This window comes from Podarcis pityusensis (genome assembly GCF_964106645.2).
Source record: "Podarcis pityusensis genome assembly, chromosome: 8".
NCBI classification, from domain to species: Eukaryota; Metazoa; Chordata; class Lepidosauria; order Squamata; family Lacertidae; genus Podarcis; species Podarcis pityusensis.
The window spans coordinates 8493161-8517877 of record NC_138033.1 but is presented as its reverse complement, the minus strand read 5'-3'; the positions used below and the strand labels follow the sequence as shown (position 1 = coordinate 8517877).

The window sequence follows — 24717 nt, the reverse complement described above, 5'->3', positions numbered from 1 at the left end:
CTGTAAGAAAAACAAAGAGAAAGAAATGGGTTTTTAAAGGATGGGGGAAGCTCTTCATTCCTGTTATAACAGGTTTGATTCTTCTTTTACTAGCAGTTAGCATGTTGATAAAGGAAGGTAATTTAAAGTCGCTCTTTGGATCCACTGCTTTAGTAGGGGCTATTCTGTTTATCGCTCCTTTCATACATGTAATGACCAAGTTCTACTTCACACTGAAAAAAAAGCTTCAGACAGAAATTGACAGAAATACCCTCAGTGCCAAGCTGGGCTTCATGCACTTTGTGAAAGAATTAGTGGAAACCATAGTGAATTTCCTCCAGTTCCTGGGATGGATAGAGAAGCGAAAGATCCTAGTAGTCCTGAAGATTACCAATTTGGACAGGTGCACTCAGGACAAAGTGGTGGATGTTCTGGATGCCATAAACATACTTCTTTCCGACAAGGATGCCCCATTTATCTCCATCTTGGCTGCCGATCCAAGCATCCTTGTGGAATGTATTCAAAGAGAAAAGAAACACACGAATGGCTACTTGTACTTAGACCGAATTGTGTCCTTGCCCTTCTCCCTGCCGCAGATGACTCCCAAGGACAAATTAAGGCTGGTCAATGAGATTCTGAAGGTGGATTATCATGCATGCTCTTGCGAAGAAAGCAACATCAGGATCAAAGTGGTAGGCTTAGAAGACCCCAGCTGTAGCGAAAAGTTAATTATCTGTAAGCACTTGATGAATAACGAATACATCCCAGGGAATTCTGCACAACTGAAGAGGGTGGTGAACACAGTCCTGACCATTTTGTCCATCACCAAGCTGGAATCAGAGGCTCCTTGGAAATATGAGGAAAGAATAAGCATTGAAGAACTGATAGACTGGGTTGTTCTTTCCAACTGCTGGCCTTGCCGCCTGAGCTGGATTTTGCAATGTGAGGAAGATGCCAGACAGCAAAGAAAGCTTGAGGAAAACCAGAAGGAGGAAGCAGATAGAAAAGAAGTAAGCCGACTATGGAGGGAAGAAGAGGGAGATGGCAAAACATTACTGGAGATTTACAATGACAATGAGCCAGCACTGGCTAAAATTAAGAATGATATAAAAAGACTTCTGGAACTGGATGGCGATCCTGATCTTTTCAGAATTTTTTTGGCCACCAGGTCCCAGATCACAGCAAAGTGGGCGAGATATTTGGCACATTTCCTGGTCAGTTTGGATTTCTCTTTGAAAAGGCCATTTGAGTTGCTACGGGGCCTGAACAGCATAACAGCAGAGGAAGAAACAAGTCACCATCCATTGAGAACAGTGTCGCAACAAGAAATCAAAATCCCAACAGTTTGAAAACACATATGCTTAGCAGCCAAGACAGCTGTGCTAGACAGACCAGTGGAAATTGTATCTAGATGGCACTAGGCTGAGCTAAGTGATTTGATCTTTGCCTCTTATAATTACTGTAAATCCACAATTACTAGGGAGTTACCACAGTTCACAAATAAAGCCAAAATCGCATATTGTGGGATTACCAAAGCCATTCCCCCCCCCCCCGAACCCTGTCCTCTTTCCACCCACATTTAAAATTTATTTATTTTTTGCCACACCGTAAAGCTGAATATACACAAATTAAAGGTGTGTAAGTTGTGGGCTTCCTGTACTCAAAAGAGTACAGGAACAAAACACTAAATTACCTCAAAACCACCAATATCCATGAACTGCAAAAATAACCTCAACTAATACTAGTTTGCCATTTGGTAGAAACATTTAACAACTTTGGAACAATCCTGGTTTGCAGGTTGGAAGTGAGGAGAAACCCACCCCAAAACAGGGTGGATGTTGAAGTCTGGAGGTCTGCATATAGACACAGTGTGAAGATGCAGACTGCTGACTAGGTCAGGTATTAGGTTATAACTAGGATTTTGGGGAAAGCAGAATAGGTAGATAATATTTCTGAAAGAATTAGGCTTTGAACCTGTGGCCCTCTAGATGCTTTTGGACTCCCGGCCTCCAGGAGTCTATTTCAGAGCTTTCCAAACTTTTCAGGTTGGTGACACGCTTTTTAGACATGCATCATTTCGCAACACAGTAATTCAGTTTTTACTAGCAAACCAGAGGTTAAACTAACCCCTTTCCAGCCCCGGAACATGGGGAGCGTTCACACGACACACCTACACACTGTGGCTGACGCACTGATGTGTCGCGACACACAGTTTGGAAAGATCTGGTCAACTTGAATATTTAACTTATTTTATCTTTTATTGTTATGCTGCTATCTGTTTCTTGAGATTTTATTGTTGCTATTACTCTGCATTTTTATCTTTCATTGATTTATTTAAGGTTTTTATTAACACTTCAGCCAATCCTCAGTGTAGCTTACATAAAAAACTCTTGTGTCAATAAAAATGTATCTTTATGTATCATTCTCTAATAATAACAATAGTATTTCAGAGTTCAAAGCATTTCTTTATTGTCTTGGTTAACTTTTCGCTACAAACTATAAAAATAAAAATATTTAAAACACTGATAACAGCTGAAAGCATGTTAAATATACTAAGAACTGGGTAAAACAGAATCCTGGCTCGAGATGCTACTTTATATCGGGCTGGTGGGAAATGGTGAGGTATGAAGCAAGCTTCTTCTCAAGTAAACCTATAATTCTATAATCCATTCAAATATATTCAGGGCTATATGTTTAAGGATGGAAACCAGAGTGAGCGAAAGCGGGGGAGATATATCTTGGGAATACTTGATTTGATGTGAGGCAGTTGATATGCTGGGGGCTGGAATATTATGCTGTTCGCTTTCACCTATGCCTAACTTGTATTTTTGTAAATATATCCAAATATTACCAACTGCCATCAGTCTCCAGTGATTTATCCTTCCTGTTGGAGCTGAACCCAGAAAAGCACCGTCCCTGAAATTTATTGCCATTTGGAGTGCAGAACCTATAACACTAATGTGTGAAACGAAAAAACTACAGGAACTAAAAAAAGAAAAAAAGAATGTGAAGGATGTCCCACATTCTATTTTGCACTATACTTAATAAAGATATGCCAATCCAACCAACATGTGGTTTTTTGCTTCATTCCCCTTGATATTTTTAGTTTAGTAGTTAATTTTTCTATCAGCACCAATTGCCAGACTTTTTAATATCATGTGGCCAATGTCACAACCTATATACCGTACTTTTCCGTGTAGAAGACTAGGGTTTTTTTTACTTTAAAATAAGTTTAAAAATCTGGGAGCGTCTTATACATGGATAGTGCATTTGCCCATTTTCTAAATTTGGGGTCCCCAAAAGTAGGGGGCATCTTATACATGGGGGCATCTTATACAGAGAAAAATACAGTAAATTTCAAATAAATTTCAGTATCAAGCTATTACAAGCCACGATGCTAATAAAAGCTGGCCAATAAGATGCTTAAAATGCAGGTGAATGTTGTCCCCTATGTAAAGTTTAAATAAAGCCTCCGTATATATTTTCTTTCACAATGAACTCATTTAGTTAACAGAGTCTACGTGGGGTGTGGGGGGTGATTCATCTCTCCACAGCAGTGCTTTAAGCATGGCGTGGTCAGATGCCTCCTTGGACCTCTCTCTGCTATTTCCACCCTAGACACCAGACTGGAGGAACTCAGTATAAAATATATTCTTGTGTGAACAGCATGCCGAGGAGAGGAAAATGTGTGAATATGCTCTCCATGCTGTAGGTGGCGCCAGGTGTCCACTAAAGCATGTTCCTGAAAATGTTTAAGCCCAGTAAAAGGTAAAGGTAAAGGATCCCTGACAGTTAAGTCCAGTCGCAAACAACTCTGGGGTTGCGGTGCTGATCTCGCTTTATTGGCCTAGGGAGCCGGCGTACAGCTTCTGGGTCATGTGGCCAGCATGACTAAGCCGCTTCTGGCGAACCAGAGCAGCGCACAGAAACGCCATTTACCTTCCCGCTGGAGCAGTACCTATTTATCTACTTGCACTTTGATGTGCTTTTGAACTGCTAGTTTGGCAGGTGCTGGGACAGAGCAACGGGAGCTCACCCCGCCGCGGGGATTCAAACCGCCGACCTTCTGCTCAGCAAGCCCTAGGCTCTGTGGTTTAACCCACATCACCACCCGTGTCCCTTAAGCCCAGTAGTAGATCCCAAATATCCCAAGGTGCACTTCCTTTTCTAATGCACACAGGAGTCTCCTGTCACTTTCAAATCACCCAATATCAACATTTCTCCCAACTTAAAGGCTGTCAAGAAGAGAAAAGCAATGACAAACCTAGACAGCATCTTAAAAAGCCAACAAAGGTCCGTATAGTTAAAGCTATGGTTTTCCCAGTAGTGATGTATGGAAGTGAGAGCTGGACCATAAAGAAGGCTGATCGCCGAATAATTGATGCTTTTGAATTATGGTGCTGGAGGAGACTCTTGAGAGTCCTATGGACTGCAAGAAGATCAAACTGATCCATTCTGAAGGAAATCAGCCCTGAGTGCTCACTGGAAGGACAGATCCTGACGCTAAGGCTCCAATACTTTGGCCACCTCATGAGAAGAGGTGGCAAGGTGATGTCTCTTCTTTTTAATGTTTGTCATTGCTTTTCTAGGTTTGTCATTGCTTTTCTCCCAAGAAGCAGGCATCTTGACAGCCTTTAAGATGGGAGAAATGTTGATATTGGGTGATTTGAAAGTGACAGGAGACTCCTGTGTGCATTAGAAAAGGAAGTGCACCCTGGGATGTTTGGGATCTACTACTGGGCTTAAGGGACATGGGTGGTGATGTGGGTTAAACCACAGAGCCTAGGGCTTGCCGAGCAGAAGGTCGGCGGTTCGAATCCCCGCAACAGGGTGAGCTCCCGTTGCTCTGTCGCAGCACCTGCCAACCTAGCAGTTCAAAAGCATGTCAAAGTGCAGATAAATAGGCACCGCTCCGGCGGGAAGGTAAACGGCGTTTCTGTGCACTGCTCTGGTTTTGCCTCATGAGGTGGCCAAAGTATTGGAGCCTCAGCTTCAGGATCTGTCCTTCCAGTGAGCACTCAGGGCTGATTTCCTTAAGAAATTAAAGGAAATTTCCTTAAGAAATTAAAGTAAAAGAAATTTCCTTTAAAACTTCACATCATTCAAAATAGTGCCCCAACTGTATAAACGTAGAGTTAACTGTTTCAAATCAGTACCCACCCCACCATATTTGCCTCATATCAGATGGTAACAACCTTAGCAAAGAGACTGTATATATCCCAGAATTGTGCTTTCTGAATCAAAACCAAAACCAAACAATAGACTTTAAACTTTAATACCCCTCCCCCCCCAAAAAAAATAGGCCATTGGGCAATAACTTAATTGGGACCGTCAAACATGTGGCAAAATGATGTGCAAGGTTTTGAGTTCTGCAAAACTCTTCATCAGGGTTGATGGTACACAAGCAGGGTTGGAAGGGATCAGACCCACCCTTCCCCGCCCCCAGAAACAACTAGGCTGGATGCTGAACTCTTGAGGTCTGGATATAGACTCAATTTGAAGATGGAGATTGCAGATTAGATCAGGTAGCAGCTTATACCTGGCATAAAAGCAACAATGGCTGACCCCCATATTTGAAAACGTTAAGCCTTGCTGCTACCCAGATCTGTCTCATGTATTAAGCCAGGTTTGGGGAAACTATGCCCCCCCCAGATGCTGTTAGACTCTCAACCCCCAGGAGTCCACAGGCAGCACAATGAATGGTCAAGGATGATAGGAGCTGTCATCCAGCAACAGGGCCACAGGCACCTCATCCCTGCCTTAAATGAAACACATCTCCTTTAGGCAGAAAGCAGTTGTAAAGAGGAGAACAGATGTCTACATCACCAAAGCCGGTAATTAGTGTTGGTTTCTGCTTTCCTTCACTGTGCAGCGAAAGGGCTTGTCACGAGACAGGTGTTTACATTCCACAGTCTGTACTGTTGGAGTTTCTCACGGGAAAGGGAGACTGGATGTGACGTACACTGGTTTCCTGTTTTTCACTGTACTTTGCTGTTTCACTTTGTGATTCTCTCCGAGCTGTCGAGGAGAGAGGATGCATTTTTTTCTGCTCCGGCAGAGGCAAGATGTCTTTCTGTAATATACCAGCTTTGAACTGTAAATAAAGCAATATAGAGTATGCAGCACGTACTCCTCATCCTTCCGCTGGGCACGAGACTCTGCTTTAAACTAACACGTGGTTATGGGCTCCAGAAGTCGAATCGGAGTGCCGGCAAAGGATCGGAATGCAGAGGGACAGATCGGAACGGAATCTGCTCTGCGCGTAAAGGTGATTGATGAGGTATGTGCTACTGCTCCGGGCAGCCTGCCAGCTTCTAGTTAATGGCTTTATGGCTGGACTTTGAACTTTTAAAGCCGTTTTGCCGGGAATAGGCAAAAGGCTCCCAGGCACAAGTTACTATGCTGGGGAAATCGAAAGTAACTTTTAAGTGCGCTTTTGGAATAAGGCAGCTGCAGCAGTGACGCAGCAAGATTTAAAGCAGCATATATGACGCTGAAGGCTAATGCCAGAGTCATGATGGCCCTTCAGGATGCTTGTGGGATTCCTAAGCTCAGCAAGAAAAATTACGCGGACTGGGTTCTGTATGCAGAGGCAATTCTGCGGAAAGAGGGTTTGTTTGAGGTGATTACAGAAACCCCCCCAGCTCCAGTTACAGATGCATGGGAAGCTAAGGATTCCAAAGCAAGGGGAACTCTTACATTGATAGTATCCCCAGAAGAGCTCTGTCTATTGCGTGATAAGACCTCAGCCAGAGAAATTTGGGACGCTTTGAGAGAAGCTCACTTAAGGACAGAAGCTGGGTCCACTATGTTTTACTTTAACAAGCTGCATAATATGGCTCTTGCTGAAGGTGGAGATGTGCGTTTACATCTGATGGAGATGCAAAATCTGAGACATGAGCTGCAACAGAGAGGACTCAACTTTCCAGAGGCTGTGTATTCTTTCATGATACTACAATCTTTGGGTTCAGGTTGGGAGTCTGTTGCAACCCAGATTGCTGTGCAGCCAACCGCTCAGCTAACAGTGGACTTTGTTACTGCCGTGATTTTAAATGAAGCAGATCGCCGGGGTGCTAGCTGCATGGGCAAGGGGGAGTCTTCACAGACGTCCTCCCATAGTGCAGTGGAACCACCAGATGGCGCCAAAGCTTTGAAGGCAGTGAAATGCTACTCGTGTGGACGTCTAGGCCATATGAAGAGGGAATGCAGATATCCCAGGGCCAAGACAGAACAGCGCAGCGATAGCTCATCGCGCGGAAAAGGCCGAGGCAAAGGCAAAGGTCCGGTGTCTAGGACAACGCAGCACAAGGCTATGATTTCACGCTTCACTCCAAAGGTTGCAGAGGTCCAGAAGACGTCTAGATCTTTCTTCGTTGTTGATTCAGCGGCGACCCACCACATGTGCAACGATAAGAGACTGTTTGTGTCTTTTACACCGCAGGAAGGTGCGATTCACCAGGCGGATGACCACACTATTCCCAGTAAAGGCTACGGAACTGTTGTTCTTCACAGTTTGGACTTATCGATAGAGAATGTGCTTTACGTGCCAGACGCCAAACATAATCTGCTCAGCGTTGGACAGCTGAATGAGCGGAACATCGACGTTTCCTTCAAGAACAGGAAGTGCATCATCACAAAGAAAAATGATTATGTATTGCATGCAGAATATGTTGATCGTTTGTTTGTTTTGTATTATGATGATGTTGAAAAGGATGACACTTGTTGCATTGCAGGTTCTAACAAAAGTTTGCATGCAGAATGTATTCATGATTTTCACCGAAAATTTGGTCATTTGCATTTTGAGGCAGTATCTAAAATGCCTGCCTTGGTTGAAGGTATGACTATTAAACCCTGCAGGTACCACATGAAGTGCAAAGCATGCGCAGCAAACAAGGTGAAAATGGCTGCGAAAGGTAAGGTGTCTAGTAGGCAAGCTACAGAACCATACCAGGTTGTTCATGCTGATTTGGTTGGACCACTAGCGCCCTCTTTGGGTGGAAATAGATACTTCATGGTTCTCATTGATGCATTTTCTAGATATATTTTTGTGTACAATCTCAAGCACAAATCAGAGGCTTTTCCTAGGTTCAAGGAATTCTGTGCTTGGTTGGAAAATGTGCACGGTAAGAAGATAAAGACTCTTTTCACTGATCGCGGGGGAGAATTCACTTCTCAGCAGTTTGAAGCTTTTCTGACTGAGAAAGGAATTCAACACGATTTGTCTAGTCCTCGCTCGCCATGGCAGAATGGACTTGCGGAAAGGGCAAATCAGACATTGCTTCAAGGGTTAAAAACCTTGCTGCATGATGCCAATCTTCCAGAGAGTTATTGGGCCGAATCTCTCTCGTGTTTTGTTTACAGTTACAATCGCAGGTTATCTTCAGCGATTGGTTGTACCCCCTATGAGAAGATGTTTGGCAAGAAGCCATACATCAAACACATGAAGATTTTTGGTTCTGACATGTGGGTTCGCTCACCACAAAACTCCAAGTTAGACAAGCGTGGATTGCATGGTATCTTTCTAGGTTATCAGAAAGGGTCTTACAGAATAATGATGACTGATTCTAAGACAATTAAGCTCACGAGAAGTGTTGAGTACAATGCAAAGTGGGGGGAGAATGTGGGAATTTTCCAATGTTATCCTGATGACGGTGATGAGACTGAGGATAGTCAAAAGCAACCACAACAACCCACACCCACTGATGTAGGTTCTGAGTCTGAATCTGAAACTGAATCGAGTGATTCAGAGGATTTCAAGAGTGCGAAAGCCTCTATGCGACCCTCTGAAAGCTCTGATCAAGAATTGGAGGAACCATTGTTCACAGTAGGTCGTTTTTCTCCTAAGAAGGAAGAGGAGAGTGTTGAAGATTTAAGGCTAATTCGTAGGTCACAGAGAGCCACAAAAGGCAGACCTCCAAAGAGATTTGCTGATGAGTTTGCTACGATAGCAGTAACAGCTGTTAAAAGCTCCAAGAAGGTATTTGAACCTTCAAGTTTCCAAGACATCCAGGGTTTGGATTCAAAGGAAGCTGAGCCATGGTTAAATGCCATGAAGGCTGAGCTTGATTCCTTAGAAAGGAACAAAACATGGGAGCTAGTTCCAGTAGTTCCAGGAATGAAACTGCTTGGAAGCAAATGGGTCTTCAAAGCGAAGACAGATCAAAATGGCAAGATAGTCAGACACAAAGCCAGATTGGTAGCCAGAGGTTTTGCACAGGTACCAGGTGAAGACTATCACGAGACCTACTCACCGACAGTGAGATATGAAAGCATTAGGCTTATGCTCAAGCTAGCTGCAGAGGAAAATCTACACATTAGTCACCATGATATTAATACAGCTTTTCTGTACGGATCTCTAGATGAATCACTTTATATGCTTCCACCTGATGGCGTACAGGTAAAACAGGGATTTGTTTGTGCTCTGAAGAAATCCCTTTATGGTCTCAAACAAAGTGCACGGTGTTGGCACACAAAACTCACTGAAGTATTGTTTTCTCTAGGTTTTCAGCAAGGGAAAGCTGATCCATGTGTATTTGTCAAAGAGGAGGGGCAAAAGAAACTGTACTGTTTGTTTTATGTTGATGATTTATTATTCTTTTGGAAAGATGTCGCAATGTACAATAACGCCCTAGCTCAACTGAAAGAGCACTTTGACATGAAAGATCTTGGTGAGGTAAACAACTACCTATCTCTGGAAATAGAGAGAGATCAAGATGGTAACATTCTAGTACACCAGTCACGGAAAATTGCTGATGTGTTAAGCAAACTAAATCTGATGGATGCTAACCCTGTAGACACACCGATGACAACAGGTTATCAGGTAGATGACACTGAAGAAGCATTTTCTGACACTACACTGTACAGAAGTGTGCTAGGCAAGCTAAACTTCATTGCCAGATGTTCAAGACCAGACATTGCTGTTAGCTGTAATTTGCTAAGCAGACAAGTCAACAATCCTAGTGTCAAGGATTGGAAAGCTCTGAAACGCATAGCGCGGTATTTGAAAGGCACTATGCATTGCAGACTGAGATTTAACAATCAGAAGTCTGGTGGTCTTGAGATATTTGCAGATGCAAGTTTTGGAAGTGACAATACAGACAGGAAAAGTACGTCTGGAGTTTGCTACATGTACAATCAAGGTCTGTTTGATTGGTCATGCAAGAAGCAAACAACAGTTAGTTTAAGTACTTGTGAAGCCGAACTGAATGCACTATCGTATTCACTTAAGGATTGTGAATGGTTAGTACAATTGTGCAAAGATATGAAAATTCCTGTCAAATGTCCAATCCAGGTTTACCAGGACAACAAAGCATGTTTGGCTTTGCTGAAGTCTGAAGGTTGTAAGCAAAGCACGAAGCACTTGCAATTAAAGTTGCAGCATGCTAGGGAATGTATTCAGAAGGGACTCGTAACGGTGTCCTATATGCCAGGTAATGAAATTCCTGCTGATGTATTGTCCAAGATTGTATCAAGGGATCAACACTGTACCTATGTGCAGAAGTTGGGTTTGTACTGATATTGTACGAACACGCTGCCCAGTGATGTTCACAGAAAGGGGGAGGATGTTGGTTTCTGCTTTCCTTCACTGTGCAGCGAAAGGGCTTGTCACGAGACAGGTGTTTACATTCCACAGTCTGTACTGTTGGAGTTTCTCACGGGAAAGGGAGACTGGATGTGACGTACACTGGTTTCCTGTTTTTCACTGTACTTTGCTGTTTCACTTTGTGATTCTCTCCGAGCTGTCGAGGAGAGAGGATGCATTTTTTTCTGCTCCGGCAGAGGCAAGATGTCTTTCTGTAATATACCAGCTTTGAACTGTAAATAAAGCAATATAGAGTATGCAGCACGTACTCCTCATCCTTCCGCTGGGCACGAGACTCTGCTTTAAACTAACAATTAGATTGAGGTGGTGTATAGCAGGTGAAACAGTCAATTGCAGCCCAATTGTATAGTGTTACCTAGTGATTGATAGCTAAAGAACACAGTCCATCTTATGTGGGATCCAGTTTAGAATAGAGATAATAATAATAATAATAATAATAATAATAATAATAATATTTATACCCCACCCTTCCCGGTTCAGAAAACCGGGCTCAGGGTGGCTAACAACAAATTTAAAACACTTAATTGTAATACAACACAGAAGCAACATAAAATACAGTAGAAAAGCATGAATAACAATAAAATTCAAAGTTCAAAAATCAATTTGGGGAAAATCCATCCAATAAACATTAGATTGGACTAGCTGGCTGAATCAGTCCTACTTGGGCCAGCGAGGAGGCCAGGGGAGAATTAGCTATGGGGTCCCAGAGTGGGTAATCTTCATAAAAGGGGAGGGGGAAGGAAGAGAAGAGAAGGGAAATAAAAGATCAGGCTGAATTCAAATTAAAGGCCAGGCGGGATAGCTCTGTCTTACAGGCCCAGAGAAAGGAGGTTAAATTCTGTAGGGCCCTAGTCTCATGGGACAGAGCATTCCACCAGGTCGGAGCCATCACTGAAAAGGCCCTGGCCCTGGTGGAGGATGCAGAACCTGTAGCTCTCCGGGTGTTGTACCACAACTTCCATCACCCCATGAAGGTAAAGGTAAAGGGACCCCTGACCATTAGGTCCAGTCGTGACCGACTCTGGGGTTGCAGAGCTCATCTCGCTTTATTGGCCGAGGGAGCCGGCGTACAGCTTCCGGGTCATGTGGCCAGCATGACTAAGCCGCTTCTGGCGAACCAGAGCAGTGCACGGAAACGCCGTTTACCTTCCCACCGGAGCGGTACCTATTTATCTACTTGCACTTTGACGTGCTTTTGAACTGCTAGGTTGGCAGGAGCAGGGACCGAGCAACGGGAGCTCACCCCGTCACGGGGATTCGAACCACCGACCTTCTGATCGGCAAGTCCTAGGCTCTGTGGTTTAACCCACAGCGCCACCCGCGTCCCCATACTATTTCGGTATTCAATAAATAATAATAGAAACACAGATATTGGTCAGTCTCACAGGGGTGTTTCTAAGGAAGAACCAAGGCAATAAATGAAGTGCTTTGAACACTGAAACGCTACTGTTGTTATGAAATAAGTAGATGATTATCAGACTGCCTTACGGGGTTATTTGCCAGGATGAGTCAAGAAAAATGCGTAATAGCTTGCCTGAGCCACAGCTGCTTCATCTAGCTCCTTCCTCTCTGTTCCTGGAGACCAACAAGACCTGTGATGAAGGGAGTGAGGAGTACGCAGCTGGGTGGGCAACTGACCACCCAAGTGCCAGCAAATGTGGGAGTGAGGTGGGATGAAAGGCAGAGGGAACAGTCACAGTGACCTAACTAGAATTAGAATTTTATAGGAAGGAATTATTTGTTCCTATAATTTATATGCCGCCCTTCAGTGCAAGTATTTCCAGGGTGGATTGCAGCAAAAAAGATTACAGATTACAGCAAAAAGATTATAGCAAAAAAGGGGGGGAAGAGCCGCCCATCATCTCCCAGTGGTCCAGCTGGGGTGTTACCCCTCTTGCACTGCCCCCACAGGACTACTCAAGAACCATCTTGCACTAAGTAGGCCAGTGGTGGGGAGATGCAGCAGTACACAATTTTTTTTATTCTCTTGGAGCTTGGTTCAATGACTTTATTACATAATTTTTATTGATACTTGTCAGAGTGGTTGTCAGGAGCAAGTCAGCAATAACTCGCAGAGTGTCAGTGAAGCTAACTCTCTTTATTCAAAGAAACAAAACAGCTCAGGAGGCCAGGCCCAGTGAGCACAGAAACTCTTCCCAGTCGATCTTGCCCCAATGAGACAGTTGTGAGGACTGACGAGCCCCGCCTTCCCACAGCTCTCTAAGTCTCCTGCTCCCTCAGGTCCTTCCCAAGCAATCTGAGACTCTGACACCTTGTCTGTCTTTGCTCCTCCCTCTTCATACCTCTTCTGGTTTTGGGAGACCAGGGAGGAGGGGAGCTGGTTGCAGCAACGGGGGAGACCCCCTGGCTCCTTCACCAGTCTGACTCATCTCTGCCTCTTGGCCCCTTCTCCTCTCCAGCCTCTGCTTCTGAACTGCTCTCTGCCACAGACTCTTCCTGCTCACTAAATGCTGTTGCCTCTCCAGGATCCAACACCTACTCCTTCCAGTCTGCTCCCTCTTCTCCCTCTCATTGTCATCCCACCCCACCCTGGCTCTGAGCCTTCCTCCTTTGGGGGTTCCCCAGCTGCTGCCTCTCACCACTCCTCTGCATCCAGCCAGTCCATAACAATCTTTAAGACTTCTGTGTAAACCACTCCGAGCTTTAAGGGCTCCTGAGACAATTTACAAACCTGGTCCTTCAAGGAAGTGTAATCCCTTGCAGAACAGGATGTGTACCTAGTTTCTGGATAGGAGAACCATTCACCCAAATCACTTCCGTCTCATCAGGATTCAGCCTCATTTTACTGGCTCCCATCCAGTTCATCACTGCCTCCTTCTGATGGAATGGAGAGATAAGAGCTGCGTGTCTTCAGCATACAGTTGACACCACACTCCAAATCCCCAAACAACTGCTCCCAATGGTTTCATATAGATGTTAAATTGAAAGGAGACCCTCCGGGACTCCACAGTCCAAAAGCCATGGAGCCAAGCAACAATCGCCTAGTACTACTTCCTGGTACTAACCCTGCAGGTAGGAATGAAACCATTGCAGTACAGTACCTTCAGGGTTCAGTACCCTTTGTCTCTCTCCCAAGAGAGGTCATCAGTCAGAGTGACCAAGACTGATTTTTTACCAGAACTAGGTCTGAAACCAGACTGGGATGGAGCTAGATAATCAACTTCCTACAGGCATACCTGCGGCTGGGCAGCCACCACCCTCTTGATCATCTTGCTGAGGAAAGGAATATTAGAGAGCGGACAGTAGTTCTCAAAAACCTCTGGAGGCTGGGAAGACCCTCTTCAAAGTGGTAGCTACGGCCTCACTGTGCAAGGATCCTGTTCACACCTGTAATTCCCTGATGCTCCAGAGACTTTCAATAAACCTGAAACCATTGTGGCATCAAGTTCACCATGGGTTCAGATGATTTTACCCTAAAAGTGATTCACAGGTCTCTCCCAGCAGGCTATTGACTGTCAATGATACCACACCAATCTGGACCAGCCGGTTTACCACTCTAAAGAGCTCTGCTGGGAATTCATACACACACATTGTCAGCACTGGAATTTCATTCTTGTGCCAAGTCTTCATGAGTGATATTTGACTCATTATGTCATTAACACTTAGCCAAGAAACAGACCCTTTCCTTAGAGAGTAGAACTCATGAGGTAAGCGTCATCTTTTCAGACCTAAGAGTTCCTCGGAAAAGACTCATATCCCCATCTCGAGGAAAATGCTAAGAAGGAAGGATTACCAGTTATAAAGGACAAAAACAATGCATTTGTTCCTTTTCCTGGCTGCCAAGATCACTACCTCTAGTGTGGTTAGCTGTGCAATAGCTTGTTTCTTAATTTTAGTATGAGCAAGAAACTCATGCACCTGCTTCCTGTCAATTCAAGTGATGAGTGACTCTCCTAATGCAGGGTGAAATTCCTATTCACTAATAACACATTAACGAAATAATAATAGGATAATCAATAGCAGCTTTATAAACCAGAGACCAAAATGAGTACTGCATTAAAAGTCAAAAGTCCTTCATGCCACACTCCAAAGATGAGAAAGTGTTCAATAAATGGGGTGGCACCTACATATTAGTTCTTCTCGGTTGTGGTCAGAGTCAGACCCTTCCCTCAGTTGGTGAGGACACCTGGAGGAAGACCTGCAAAGAGGATCACAAGACAAGGGCAGTTTAATATGAGGGGAAGACGTTCCTACAAGACAGATCCCAAGCCACGTAGAGCTTTGAAGGGAAACATCAGCTCTGAACTGCACTCGGGGAAACCAGTGCAGTTCTTGAACAAGGGGGCAACAGTTTCTCAGTGCAAGGTGCTAGTTAGCAGCAATCTAGCTGCTGTATTCTGCACCAACAGCAGTTTCCAAACAAACTGTTTGGGAGGTAATCTTCAAAAGGTAGCCCCATAAACAGCACATTACAGTGGTACCTCAGGTTACAGACCCTTCAGGTTACAGATGCTTCAGGTTACAGGCTCCGCTAACCCAGAAATAGTACCTCAGGTTAAGAACTTTGCTTCAGGAACAGAAATCGCGCAGTGGTGGCGTGGCGGCAGAGGGAGGCCCCATTAGCTAAAGTGGTACCTCAGGTTAAGAACAGTTTCAGGTTAAGAACCAACCTCCAGAACAAATTAAGTTCTTAACCTGAGGTACCACAGTACAGTAGTCTGTTGAGGAAGGTTCTCTCTGCTCAGAGATGCTGTATTTGTAGGTTTGAAGAGGCTGAACATAACCCTCATTTTCTATTCTGTTTTCAAGCAACCAAAATCCAAGTCACTTTCTCCTTGGTCTGCCACTGGGCAAATAAAGAAACAAATACTTTGATTCTACCACAAATCATAGGGTGATTACTGAAAAAGTAGCTTATTTTGCTTTTGTGAAGAAAAGCTACACCTTACCAAGATATTACTAATGTTACATAACTATCCTAAGAAATCTTTTTCATTTCTGTATGATGGTTACTTTTATTAAGACCTATGGTGACAACAATAAATTACTGGCTTTTATGAACTGATAATTGTTTACTTTCTGTGAATCTACAGCCAAGCAAACTTCTCACCAAGCAAGCTGGTGTAATCCGAGTTTCCTTTCATTATGTTGAAAGCCACTGCTCATATTGTGTCATGGTTAGCCACATCCCATTTAATATATAGTCTGCGAGATTCAGAGCCAAGAGTCAGTGTCTGGGGTTATTCAAGCTCCACTAAATCTGTGGCAAGCCTTCAGGTGAAGGATCCAAACAAGTCCATGCTCGTGTTGGGTTTTTTTCCAGGTAAGGTGCATTCTTTTTTAAGGCAAAAAAGAAGAGGGTGGGGTTAATTTACTTATCTAGAGATGATTTATGCATCTGCATAAATGTTATGGATCAGGGAATGGAGGACAGTCCCAAGCCACGAGAATTCGTACGTTGTCTAGCTTGGCTTTAGCCTCATGGGTCTTCAGATCATATCCAAGGATTTCTATCCAGCATGACCATCATGTCTGTGGCTAATGGGAGTTGTACTACAAAACATCTGGAAGGTCACAGATTAGGAGAGGCTGATCTGGGTGCTGCGTTACCAGGGTGCTACTTGTTCCCAGCTGCACCTCACCCACTGACCACAGGGGACAGTCAGGATCATAAATGCCGATGAGATAATAGAATCATAGAACTGTAGAGTTGGAAGGGACCTTGAGGATCATCTAGTCCAACCCCCTGCAATAGCCGGAATATGTAGCTGTCCCGTACAGGGATCAAGCCTGCAAGCCTGGCACCATGCTCTTACCCACTGAGCTATACGGATAATGCTTAAGTAGCCTGGCTTTAACCAGCACCTTTTAACTGAGACTGGAGATGAATGGGGAGACATTAGGTATGGTGGGAATTGGCAGCATTTAAGCAGTATGGCCCACCACCACTTACCCTTCCTTTAAGCTAGTGCCCTGCCCCAAAATGTATTTATTCTATGTATATCTTTTTTAACAGGGTTGGGCAGCTGCTGAAGTTGAGACGCTTTGCCACAGAGATGAATGATCCAGAGCACCAAGCACTGATGAGAGACCACGAAGGTGCATCATTATTACTAAATCAGTTTTCTGCACTTTCCCCTCTCGGCCGCTCGGTCCACAGGGTTCTGGTAGCAGTGGGCCTTTGTGGCCACTTCAGGAATGGGCCATGCTGTGTTATTTTACTGTTGTTAGCCGCTCTGAGCCCGGCTTCGGCTGGGGAGGGTGGGATATAAATAAAATTTTATTTATTTATTTTTTGATGATGTGCCTTTACCCACAAACTACTGTGCTATTGCATGTTGGCACAGAGTGAGCTAAGCAGAGCAGGGGGCTATTTAAGCCCACCCCACCTCCCTCTTGGCTTCTTCAGATCTTTATGGTACATGCGCCTCTGAGGAAGCCTTGTGGAGGAAAGAGAAATCACGTGTGGCAGCAGTGGTGGTATGAGCCTGTAGCCAGGCTGCTTTAGTTTCATGCTTGAGGCAGTCAGCGCTACATCTTCCCTGTAGCCCCTGAAGCAGGAGGTTCAACCCCATCTCATTCAGCAGTGGTCCCAGCACAAGGGGCAGGTGGTTAATGATGCCCCTCCCTGATCACCTTTGTTCAGATTGCTACTTTTGCTTGGATAGCGGAATCATCATGGTTCACTGTTGTCGCCCAAGGTGTTTTCATGGGTAAGTGCGACATTAAGTCAGCCTTCTGCCTTCTGCAAATTCACTGTTTCATCACCACGATGGGAAGTTCCTCATTAAATAGCAGTTTGGGACTGTTGCAAATCGTGCCTTGACATGGCTGGGGATGGATGTGACCCGTTCTGGTGCACAATCCTTTTGCAGTGCTGCTGCATATACTACTGCTGGCACTTTGAGTTTTGGCAGCAAGGATATACAGGCCATGGTGGACTTGACATTTGGAGCTTTACAGCCTTATGTTAGGCCATCTAAGGGCCCACATAGGTTATGGTTCCACCTGACGTGCATCTCACAGTGCTTACTGGTGTCCACAGCATGGCGTTTTGGGTCAGTCAGAGGGTGTAGAAAACTGCTCAGTTTGGGTTCAGTCTCTGAGCTTCAGTGCATTGGATGGGTAGGCGTTGTATGAGGTGGGATTGCCTCTTGCCAACATGGTTTGACTCTGTGCTGCTGCAGCACACCTCTCAGATCCTTGTCATTCATGTGGGTGCAACAATTTGGGCTTGCTAAAAAGCAAAACCCTTGTCACCCAAGCCTGCCTTTAACTTCTCCTGTGGCCTGCCTCTTTATTTCACGCCTGTGGTTGCAATAGGAGGTGCTGAAAGCAGCTACTATCCACCTGGTTTTTTAAAACATAATATCTTTTTGCTTTCTTTCCTGTAAAATGGATTGTGATTGCACAGTTGAAACCCACGAAGCCCTTTACTGCAAAGCCCTGGCAAAGACTCTACAAGAGATTGACCCGCCAGTGACAGTGGGATTCTATGCACCATGGGGAAGAAACAAAAGAAGACTCTTAGATGAAATTGAAAGTAAGTACCACCAATTCCCATGGGAACAGAAAGCCCAGATAAGGAGACAAAATATAAGGAGTGTGGAATAAAATGGGGCCAGGAGAAATCAATATTAAGTAATAACGGGTACAGATTAATATAAATGGTGTGCTTCTGCTTTCTTTTACAGGCCACATGCCCACGGAGGGAGAGGAAGGTGGAAGAAAGTATTCCCTGCTTTCACTCATTTGGCATATGATTCTATGTTACCCTGCTTCTGGTTCAGAAGAATACAAAGGTACCCAGTACATCTTCATCCATTTCGATGCCTGGGAGTATGTGGGATGTGACCACATCTGGGCTGGCATTCTTACAGCGCTGCTTGATGGAATCGAAGGAAAAAACAAAGCACTTTTTACAACTTTTATGATCCTTGATGGGCAATCTCTGAAAAAAACTAAGAGAAGGAAATGGGTTTTTAAAGGATGGGGGAAGTTCTTCATTCCTATTATATTAGGTTTGATTCTTATTTTACTAGCAGTTAGCATGTTGATAAAGGAAGATAATTTAAAGTCGCTCTTTGGATCCACTGCTTTAGTAGGGGCTATTCTGTTTATCGCTCCTTTCATACATGTAATGACCAAGTTCTACTACACACTGAAAAAGAAGCTTCAGATAGAAATTGACAGAAACACCCTCAGTGCCAAGATGGGCTTCATGAACTTTGTGAAAGAAGAAGTGGAAACCATAGCGAATTTCCTCCAGTTCCTGGGATGGATAGAGAATCGAAAGATCCTGGTGGTCCTGAAGATCATCAATTTGGACAGGTGCACTCAGGACAAAGTGGTGGATGTTCTGGATGCCATAAACATACTTCTTTCCAACAAAGATGCCCCATTTATCTCCATCTTGGCTGCCGATCCAAGCATCCTTGTGGATTGTATTCAGAAAGAAAAGAAAAACACAAATGGCTACTTGTACTTAAACCGAATTGTGTCCTTGCCCTTCTCCCTGCCGCATATGACTCCCAAGGACAAATTAAGGCTGTTTAATGAGATCCTGAAGGTGGATTATGAGAATCCAGCTGCATGCTCTTGTGAAGAAAACAACATCAAGATCACGGTGGTAGGTTTAGAAGACCCCAGCTGTAACGAAAAGTCAAGTATTTGTAAGCACCTGATAAATAATGAATACATTCCAGGGAATTCTGCGCAACTGAAGAGGGTGGTGAACACAGTCCTGACCATCTTGTCCATCACCAAGATGGAATCGAAGGCTCCTTGGAAATATGAGGAAAAAATTGACATCAGAGAGGTGATAGACTGGGTTGTTCTTTCCAACGGCTGGCCTTGCCGCCTGTGCTGGATTTTGCAATGTTTGGATGATGCCCGATACCGAAGAAAGCTTGAGGAAAGCCAGAGGAGGGAAGCAGATAGACAAGGAAGAAATCTGCTATGGAGGGAAACAGAGGAAGACGGCAAAACATTACTGGAGATTTATGATGAACATGAGCCAGCATTGGCTAAGATTAAGAATGATATCCAAAAACTTCTGGAACTTGATGGAGATCCAGATCTGTTCAGAAGCTTCCTGGTCACCAGGTCCCATATCACAGCAAAGTGGGCCAGATATTTGGCAAATTACCTGATCAGTTTGGATCTCTCTTTGAAAAGGCCATTTGAGTTGCTACGGGGCCTGAACAGCATAACGGCAGAGGAAGAAAAAGCAGAGAAAGGAACAGTAGAGGAAAAGGCAGCAAGTCACCATCCATTGAGGGGAGAAAGACTTTGTGCTGGCCATGAGGCAATGGCTGTTCCCACCTGCCTTGCCCGACGCCCCACCTCTAGGAGTATTCTTCATAAGGAAGCTGTTCTGAGAGGAAGAAATGTGAGGGGGGAAAGACTCTGTGCTGGCCATGAGGCAATGGCTTTTCCCACCCGCATTGCCCGACGCCCCAGCCCTAGAAGTCTCCTTCATACGGGAGGTGTTTTCAGAGGAAGAATTATGAGGGGGGAGAGACTTTGTGCTTGCCATCAGTCAAAGGCTTTTTCCACCCGCCTTGCCCGACGCCCCAGCCCTAGGAGTCTCCTTCATAAAGGAGCTGTTTCCGAAGGAAGAATTATGAGAGGGGAGAGACTTTGTGCTGGCCATCAGACAATGAATTTTCCCACCTGCCTTGCCCCACCCTCCAGTCTTTCCCAGACCGTGACTTTAAGAAAAGCAGAAACATCTGAGATGAGAGAAGATGAGTTCAGAAATATTTTTTTTAAATAACTTTGTAAGTTGTGTGCCTTTGTTTCTCAACTTGATCCTTTTACAAGGTTTTGTATGTATTGTGGTATTTTCTTCATTGTGAATTGCTGTTACTTTTACAGATTATAGTTTAGTAATTATTTATTGTAATTGTTGAGAGTGAATTTCTGTTTAATTATTATTTGCTGATACATAATGTTATTGTATATGTAATGGATTATTGAATGTTACTTTATTTGATATAAATTGTTTATTTTAAAAATATATTTTTATGATGACTTTTTTGTATTGGATCAATTTGATATAAGGTGTGTGTGATCTTTGTTGTATATTTTGTTGTTCCTTCAGCTTGTAAACAGACTTGTGTATACTAATATAGAAAGGCGGTAACAAATTAAAAGTGAAATGAAAAAAAAATGAAATGAAATCAAGAACAGTGTCACAACAGCAAGCACAACCCAAACAATTTGAAAATGCATATGGCTACAGGTATGAGACAGCCTTCTGCAGTTGTGCTGGTCGAGGCTGATGGGAGTTGTAGTCCAAGACATCTGGAGGGCACCATGCTGAGGAAGGCTGAGCTTAGAGAGTCGAAGGGCTCTACCACTTCTCATTTCTCAAAAGGGTTAAAAGCAGTGCTATTTTTCTAGAAAAAGAGGTGCCGGAACTCACCATGAACACCTCCCTTGTTCTCTTAGAATGGCAATGGCGCCTACCTGAGAGGTATCAGAACTGAGTTCTAGTGAGTTCCCGGTCTGAAAAAAAGCCCTAGTTAAAAGAACCAAACACAAAAATACCCCAGAACCACCAATATCCATGACCCAGAAATTAAACCTCAACCAATACTAGTTAGACATTTGGTAGACAATTTTAACAACCCTGGATCAATACTGGCTTGCCAATTAGGATGTTAAATCAACTCTCACATCATTATATCTCAAATGCTCCTATCTCTATGTTTCTTATGCAGGAGGTTGTCAAAGAAGGCATTAAAAAGCAACAAGACAAATATTTTTAACATGCATTGTTTTAAATCAGTAGTTAATATACCGAAATAGCAGAGCTTGAAACTCGGATGGGAATCTCCCCCACCAAACCCTGAAATGGCACTGCTGCATGTCTATCACTGGAAAATGAAACACTGTGAAAATTAGGGGGTCTGGTGTCTTTTCGGGACCTACCTGAAGACCCTCTTGTCAATAAGCTATTTCCCAGTCTGCATTTGTATTGGGGTTGTTTTTGGATATTTTAATTCTTATTTGTTTGCCGTCCTGGGCTCTTCTCAACTGGGCAGGAGGAGGGTGTTCTAAAAGTGGGAGATATTGACAACAGCACATGGTCAGATCATTTTCTGTTGAGATTTATGTAGGTATAGTAAAGGCAACATTTCAGCACCTGTGTTTTTGTTTAGGCAAGCCTACTTAGATATATAGATGGTGATGTATTTTAATTTATTTTACTGATAATCTTTTAATTCATTTTAATTACTGTTTTTAACTGTTGTTTACGATAATTTTAATATTTCTTGTAAGCACCTTAAAAGCGTCAATACAATAAAGTGGTATATAAATTTTATTAAATAAACCAACAAGTGCTGGGGTGTGTGTGTGTGTGTGTGTGTGTGTATTGAAGTATTTATACTTAACTATAAATGTCATGGAACATAATGTTGGTGAATTTGCTCTCTGATTTCCAGGATTAGTAAAAGAGCGTTATGGGCTAGAATTGATATCTGGACCCAGCCCAATACATTTTGATGTTTGAAGCAGGTTATTAGCAGTGCTGAACATGCCAGAACACAGTTCCACCACCTTTTTTGGAGGGGAGGAGACAGGGCGGCTCTCGGACCTGTCAGAACATTGCGCCTCCTTCCCTAAGCTGGGCAAACATTTTCTGAGCTTAGGGAAGGAGGCATAAGGCTCTGACAGGATCCTGGAGCCCTGCTGCCTCGTTTCCAAAGCTGGGAGGACTTTAGGAAGGTGGCAGGATGGCTCTTCGACCCCCTCAAAGCATCGTGCCTCCTTCTCTAAGCTGTGCAAATACTTCCCAGGATTGAGGTAGGAGGTGCAAGCCTGTGTCCCAGCAGAATGTTGGATGGCATGACCCTGTGGTGAAAATAAGCATGCAGAGTCAGGTACTGAGAGTGCAGAAAAAGTTGTGGTATTGCCGCAAGTCATTATCATGCATCATGTAATAACTATATACCAAGATCATAATGAAGTTTCAGTAGAACATGCATTTGTTTAACATGTAATTGTTTCTCCTGGCCCCAGGGAAAATTTGTGCCCAGAGAGTACCGGCACCTTTTTTTTTTTTTTTTTGTAGAAACAAAGCACTGCCTATAAGATCCGCACCCCTCACCCCATTCCCATGTATACATTCTGGCAGTAAAATCTGACTTCAGCTCTGGCAATGGGTCAGCATTCTCCACTGCATCCGAGGGCAGCAGGCTTACTTAGCGAGTGCAGAGGAGGGCATCTGGCACACAAAGCTGCCCTCCAACTGACAGGAAGAGCTGGAGGGGCTGCCCCTGCTTTACTCCACCCGCAGCACCTGCCACCAGAAGTAGTTGCCTCGCTCGGCCAAATGATAGGGCAGGCTCTAGTTTAACAGAAATGGTGGGAATATGAAAATCATTTCAAATGCCTTTTCTGACTGCTTCACCCCTATCCAGCACCTATGGGTGAGGCTCGAGATCTGTGTGTGCAAAGGACAGCAGAAGCATTTTGGGATAGGCAGAGAGACACAGAGAGAAAAAGAAGGAAAAGAAATAATATTAATAATTTATTATTTATACCCCGCCCATCTGGCTGGGTTTTCCCCAGCCACTCTGGGCGGCTCCCAACTGAATATTAAAAACACAATACAGCATTAAACATTAAAAACTTCCCTAAACAGGGCTGCCTTCAGATGTCTTTTAAAAGTAAGATAGTTGCTTATTGCCTTGAAGGGAGGGTGCTCCACAGGGTGGGCACCACTACCGAGAAGGCCCTCTGCCTGGTTTCCTGTAACCTCACTTCTCGCAATTTGGGCGATTATATCTTGGGAAGTGCTGGATCCAGGGAATTTGATTGTAAGGCAGTAAATTTACTGTGGGAAAGAACGCTGTGCTGTTTGCCTCTTCCTGTGCTCAACTTGTATAATTGTACATAAATACAAACATTGCAAACTCACATAAGCATCCAGTGATCTCTCCTTCCAGGAAAGCAGCACCCCTGAAACCTCTTGCCATTTCGGGAAGTGGGGCACCTGTAAAAATAATGTGTGAAACTCTGCAAATTGGTACCATTTATATTTGAAACTCTATGATTTATTATTTTTTAATGGAGACACAATTTAGGTTTTCTTTTCCAATGTAGAAGAGAAAGGGGCCCTGGCTCTCTGGAGGGACAGGAAACGGGGAGCAAAAAAGGTATTTGGTGTTAAGGAGGAAGTGGGGCCTTTGAATGGAGCCCAAATACATCGACAGTGGTACCTCGGGTTAAGAATTTAATTCATTCTGGAGGTCTGTTCTTAACCTGAATCTGTTCTTAATCTGAAGCACCACTTTAGCTAATGGGGCCTCCCGCTGCCGCCGCACAATTTCTGTTCTCATCCTGAAGCAAAGTTCTTAACCCGAGGTACTATTTCTGGGTTAGCGGAGTCTGTAACCTGAAGCGTCTGTAACCTGAAGAGTCTGTAACCTGAGGTACCACTGTTTATGGTACACTTGAGGTTTTACCCCAAGCAGGGCAATATTTGCCACACAGATTGGTGACCTCAAGCAAATGCTCACCTGCTAACACTTCCTGTCATAAATAAATTGCAGAGAGATGAGGGAGTTGGTGTCCATGGCTCAGGAGAAATGGGGCATTGGGAGCCTAGCGGGGTTTATGACAACCCTGCAGTGCGGTCCAATACTACAAATATTATCTTTGTGGTTTATGGCAGCCCTGTCATAACATTGTGAGATGGTCCACACTGAACATGGGTCTCGGAGCTGGAAGCGAGCAGCTTATGACAGGCCTGAACTCTTAGCCCACTGTTCATATTTTCATATGGCAGTTTGAGCGGAGCTTTGAAATTAAAACGTCTTTTTCCTTCCTTCCGCTCGTCAGTCACACAAGCGAAGCTTTCCTCGGTCCTAAATGGTCCTAAAACGTTTTCTGTCACTCAACCGCTTTTCTCTCTCTGTACAGTGTAACGTACTGTACTTGGCTCTCCTGAGGTAGAGACTACAATCCCCAGCATGCAACGGGGCAGCCCAGAGCTGAGGAAAGCGATTGCATCTCCCAGAATGCTCTCGGGAGACCAATCAGAAGGATGAAGGTACCCCGTTGAATACCCGATGGGTCACGAAGGACCTATCCTGATAAGCAACGTACCCGCCTCACTTCATAACGACATGCGCCTCGGCCAATCCCTCTCGAAATCTGCC

At 44.1% G+C, this 24717-nt stretch overlaps 2 protein-coding genes across 7 annotated transcripts in view; one reads left to right on the top strand and one right to left on the bottom strand.

Annotated features, from left to right (window-relative positions):
- Positions 1 to 24671, bottom strand: part of LOC308484492 (uncharacterized protein) — a 54446-nt gene extending 29775 nt beyond the window's left edge. For 3 of the 4 annotated variants that reach the window (XR_013989927.1, XR_013989928.1, XR_013989929.1), the window contains exons 1-4: positions 24076 to 24671; positions 23475 to 23549; positions 21482 to 21606; positions 14671 to 14741 (exon numbers count right to left, since the gene is read on the bottom strand). Coding sequence is in view for 1 of the 4 variants with exons in the window: in XM_081019505.1 (XP_080875631.1) it covers positions 14671 to 14741; positions 23475 to 23549; positions 24076 to 24095 (166 nt within the window). In the remaining 3 variants the exon portion in view is untranslated. The remainder of the gene's footprint in view (positions 1 to 14670; positions 14742 to 21481; positions 21607 to 23474; positions 23550 to 24075) is intronic. The other variant, XM_081019505.1, reaches the window with a different exon arrangement.
- LOC308484133 (NTPase KAP family P-loop domain-containing protein 1-like) lies at positions 7 to 21891 on the top strand. Of its 3 annotated transcripts, XM_081018739.1 has the most exons (4): positions 15661 to 15866; positions 16560 to 16642; positions 17958 to 18086; positions 18238 to 21891. In XM_081018739.1, exons 2-4 carry the CDS (start codon positions 16600 to 16602, stop codon positions 20319 to 20321), a joined length of 2256 nt encoding a protein of 751 aa, XP_080874865.1. In that variant the 5' UTR covers positions 15661 to 15866; positions 16560 to 16599; the 3' UTR covers positions 20322 to 21891. The 3 variants fall into 3 exon arrangements, with proteins under 3 accessions (XP_080874867.1, XP_080874865.1, XP_080874866.1); XM_081018740.1 differs by lacking the exons at positions 15661 to 15866; positions 16560 to 16642 and adding an exon at positions 17050 to 17256; XM_081018741.1 differs by lacking the exons at positions 15661 to 15866; positions 16560 to 16642; positions 17958 to 18086 and adding an exon at positions 7 to 1272 and having other exon boundaries at positions 19774 to 21891.
- Positions 24672 to 24717: the final 46 nt, after the last annotated feature.

Coding starts and splice junctions, on each gene's coding strand:
- LOC308484133 (XM_081018739.1), top strand. CDS start 16,600: ATGAATGATCCAGAGCACCAAGCACTGATGAGAGACCACGAAG. Junction 16,643..17,957: donor ACTGATGAGAGACCACGAAG/GTGCATCATTAT, acceptor GTGATTGCACAG/TTGAAACCCACGAAGCCCTT. Junction 18,087..18,237: donor ACTCTTAGATGAAATTGAAA/GTAAGTACCACC, acceptor TTTCTTTTACAG/GCCACATGCCCACGGAGGGA.